Source organism: Humulus lupulus, chromosome 5 (assembly GCF_963169125.1).
Source record: "Humulus lupulus chromosome 5, drHumLupu1.1, whole genome shotgun sequence".
NCBI lineage: Eukaryota > Viridiplantae > Streptophyta > Magnoliopsida > Rosales > Cannabaceae > Humulus > Humulus lupulus.
Window position 1 is genome coordinate 158,942,860 of NC_084797.1, and position 4,610 is coordinate 158,947,469.

The window sequence follows — 4,610 nt, forward strand, 5'->3', positions numbered from 1 at the left end:
CGAATTTGGAGGTGTGCTGAAAGAGGTGCAGCTAATAGAATCATGAACACTAGTGCTCATTCTTTGGCGAAATTGGCTCTAAGCTTGTCCAACACTAAGGTGTGGTGGCCAGGGTTGCCTCCTGAGTTGTAGTCAGTTGTATTCCGTTGGCTTCTTTTGGCCTTGTTATGAAGATGATATCTTTTCAAAAAAAATAAGATGTTTGTCAATTTCTTTGACTTCACAGGTGGTTTTGCATTGAAAAGCCTTCTCTTTTTTCTTCTCTTATATCTCTCATACTTTGCTTTTTTAAAGACATTTTCTCATCATATTTCGTTTCTTTATTTTCGAGTAAATATTTATAACGCAAATACAAACATCCACAATAGACCTTTGACTAAAAGAGAAAAGGACAAGTACAGTTTTCTGGCATCACTCTGGTGAACAGTTGTACATATATACAGAGCCGCATTTCTTTTTATCAATAATTTAAAGCAAATTAAGTCTAGCATGAATGAATGAATGGATCATGTTAAAAATATGAGCAGCATTTTGATGCTCAATGCAAGCTCCACGCAGCCAAATTCAACACAGAAAATAAAATTGGCAGTTTCAACTTATTCCTTTCTTCATTTTACTCTCGGCCTTCTGTGATTAATGGTACAGCAACGCTCTCAATCTCAAACTTCAAAAAAGTTGGTTCTTAACAAAGTTGCATGGTGATATGTATGGTTCTGCTTCCTGCTAGCGACATTGAATGAGCTATGCTGTAAGTATACAGATTTCTCTTTTTGATTCAATTTTCGAAACTAACTAAACACGGATTCTTCATTTCAAATTCTAGGGAATTTAGAATCTTATGCAACTCTACCTTATGTGGAGCATAATGGTCACCAGCAACAAAAGTTGTTACCTTATTTCTTAGTTCAATCCAGCTACAACCAGGCATTTTCTTTACTCCTTTGTCTAGCATTGCCTGCCTAACTATTTCAGCTTCATTCCACTGCCCACTAGCACAATATAAATTTGACAACATCACATAGCTTATTTCTTTATGCGGATCTAAGTCCTTCAAAGCTTTTCCCAAGTATGTCCCTAACCTAAAGTCTTGATGTGCAGAGCACGCCCCAAGAAGAGCCTCAAACGAGCTTAACTCCGAAGAAACTGTTCCTAGATACTTGGTGGCCAATTCTTTTGCTTCTGATATATAACCACCTCTGGCAAGCATGTCTACCATGCATGCCACATGATCCATTTCAGGGGAAAGTTCATAAACTGATTTCATAGTTTCATAAAACTCACGACTTTCCTCTATAAGCCCTGAATGGCTGCAAGTCATTAATAAGCCAATGAAGGTCACTTTATCTGGTTTTACTCCAGTTGCAACCATTTTTTTATATAACTTTAGAGCTTGGTTAGGTTTTCCATGTAAACCAAATGCAAACAACATGGCATTCCAAGAGACCAGATCTTTATCTGGAATCTCGCCAAATGCTCGATTTGATCCTTCTAGATCCCCACATTTAGCATACATGTTTACTAAGCCATTGCCAGCATAAACATAACCATGGAAACCATTACGAAATATGCATCCATGAATCATTTTACCATGTCCTAGCACTGCAAAGGTCGAGCAAGCATGAAGCACAGCTCCAATTGCATAATCATCTGACTTGAAACCATTCCTCATCATCTCAACAAAGAAGCTAACAGCCTGTTCACCATGCCCGTTTCTCGCATACCCTGAGATCATAGATGTCCATGAAACAATATTCTTCTCAGGAGCTTTATGAAATGCAAGAAATGCATCTTCAGTGTCACCCAATTTCATATTTGCATCAATTATGGCATTCCATGACACTTGACTTAGATTTCCAGGGGAATCGAAAACCTTCATAGCATCACCTCGACAGCCTAGCTCAGCATAAAAACTCAAAAGTGAGTTCCTTGTCTCCACTGCTGAACTCCAACCGCTTTTAATGATAAAGGTATGTACCATGAATCCATACAAACATTCTGATGATTCAGTACAAGCACTCATAAGAGAGCTAAAAGTCCATTGATCCGGCCAACATGAATTCTCCAACATATCTTTCAACAATGCCAAACAACGTTCAATTTCCCCATTTCGTGCATAACCTGCTATCATTATGTTCCAAGCTATCTCCACTCTCCTCGGCATAGCTAAGAACACTTTATATGCGATGTCAAACTGAAAAGACTTCGTACGCGCAAACAAGAGTGAACACCAAGATGTATCATTTCTGAGATTCATTTCATCAAATACTCTGGTAGCACTAGAAGGACTCAGACACTTGCCATACATATCAATCATCGCATTATTGATAGGCACATAAGATTGGTAACCCAAAACAAGTATTAAAGCATGAACTTTAGTCCCGTGCCGCAGTTCACAAGCACCAGCACAAGCACTCAAAGTCGAAGTGAAGGTGAAGTGATCAGGCCTGGTGTCCATAATTCTCATGCTCCAGAAAAGAGAAAGAGCTTCTTGATGAAGACCCAGTTGAGAATAGCTAGCAAGCATTGCATTCCAAGCGACGGAGTCTCTATGTGACATTCCATCAAACAGCTTGCGAGCATGAGTGATTTGACCCGACTTCGCATAGGCCACTATCTTAGATGTAACCCGAATTACTTCCAACTGCATATCATTCCATTTTCAAAACTCAACGATGCCCATCATCCTACTTTAGCTAATATGTTTGACTCTGCTCATGCCTTGTCGTAATCCCATCCTGGCGTGGCGGCTGTGGAGCTTGAAGCAGAGGTTTCGAGGGACTAGGATTCTGGCGACTGGCGGTGTGGTGCGTCCGTTTACGAAGGCCAGGCTCCGGCGGGCTTCAAACGACTTCGAGTTCGACCGATTATGGAAAAGAGAAGAACCGAGAAAGAGGAAGTGAGCAATGGAGAATTTTTCTTACAACCGCACCTTTTCTTTTTTTTCCCCTGGAGAGTATAAATCTGTAAAATGTTAGTATCAGTTGGTCTGAGATTAGAAAACTATATTTAAAATTAAATGTGATTTTGAAAAAAGAAATCTGAATTTTATATCTAAAATATATTTTTAAAAATGTAATTGATTCAATATCTATAAATTATTTTTAATATCTGTATAATATTTTTGAAAATGTAATTGATTAAATGTCTGTAAACTATTTTTAATTTTAAAATCAGAATATATGATTGGTATAAAATTTGAAAATATAACAAAATCAAAATAAAAAAGAAAATTATTTTAATTAAATTAAATTAAATTTTAACAAATGTTATATAATAATCAATAAATTTTAATATTAAACATGAAATTAATAATAATTTATTCACATAAATTTTTGTTTTTTTTAATTAAGATATATTTGTTTTAATTAAATAAGTCGTTTTAGTTTGTAAATCAAAACAATTCACAATATTTTTCATTTCTTGTTTAGAATTAAAATAAAAAATAGGATTAAATTTAATATTAAAAAGAGTTCATTATAAAATCAAGTTATTTGTTATGACACATTTTTTTTATATATTTTATATTTTTTTATAAAATTAATTATTGGATTTCAAAGTTTTATTATATTTATCCAGAAATTAATTATTTAATTAGATTAGAACAATGTTTTTTTTTTCATGAATAGAAAAATTACACTGTATTTATATATATATATATATATAAGATTATATGCAAGAAAACAAATATATAAGAATGTATTATGTGACAGATATATAAGAAAAAGATAGAAAACGAGAATTTCTTGTTTTTCATTTCACTTCATAAAATTGGAATACATATTTGAAATGAGTTTTTGAAAATAATCTACTAATTATTTATTATTGTGGGGTCCACAAATTTTAAGTTTCCAAAATCATATAATTGGATCTGAATTGGCTACCAATCATACCCTTAAATTTTGATATGTACATCTTTTTCCATTAAAATTGGATGAGAAGTGCTAAGAAAATTTCATTAACATTTTGTATGGTAACTGTTAAATATATTATAAATCACTAAAAAAAAAACATATATCAACTAAAAAAGAATGCATATAACATTTTTCAAGTTAAAAATGATATCCTAATTTCTTAGAAGCTTATTAATTTAGAGAAATGCTATTCATTATGCTTGAAATTTTTTCTCAATTCACGTGTACTTTAAGATGTGAAATATAAAGTTTAAATAGTAGGTTGCACACTTTTTTAATTTTTTATACCAGTATAAAATAAATTATTTGAATTTTTATTTTATTATCATAAATTATTTATAATTTTTCAAAAATTAGTAAGATGCATGTATAATATTTATCATCATATAAAAAAAAATTGAATTATAATTTTGTAGAATGTCAAAAGTGATACATTAATGTAGAATCTAAAAAAATATTTGTATGAAATTTTTTAAGTGGGGGCATATGTTTTAGCCCCACCCATACGGTTCAATTGTGGACCCTTGGTTTCAAAATTAAATGGTTAGCAATGAATGAGATTGTACCATAACTTGAGGGTTGAGTTCCACTGGATTTTTTCTCCTTATTATTTTTTCTTTTTCAACTTTTTATCAATAATAGAGAAGGACGTTCATTTGTTTTTTCGCCCTAATAATACCAAAGGCAATGCTAATTATT

The 4,610-nt window shown here is 32.7% G+C and overlaps 1 protein-coding gene across 1 annotated transcript; it reads right to left on the reverse strand.

Moving 5' to 3' along the window:
- Nucleotides 1-354: 354 nt before the first annotated feature.
- LOC133777786 (pentatricopeptide repeat-containing protein At2g36980, mitochondrial) lies at nucleotides 355-2,993 on the reverse strand. Its single transcript, XM_062217523.1, has one exon. The coding sequence runs from the start codon at nucleotides 2,645-2,647 to the stop codon at nucleotides 776-778; it is 1,872 nt and encodes a 623-aa protein (XP_062073507.1). The 5' UTR covers nucleotides 2,648-2,993; the 3' UTR covers nucleotides 355-775.
- Nucleotides 2,994-4,610: the final 1,617 nt, after the last annotated feature.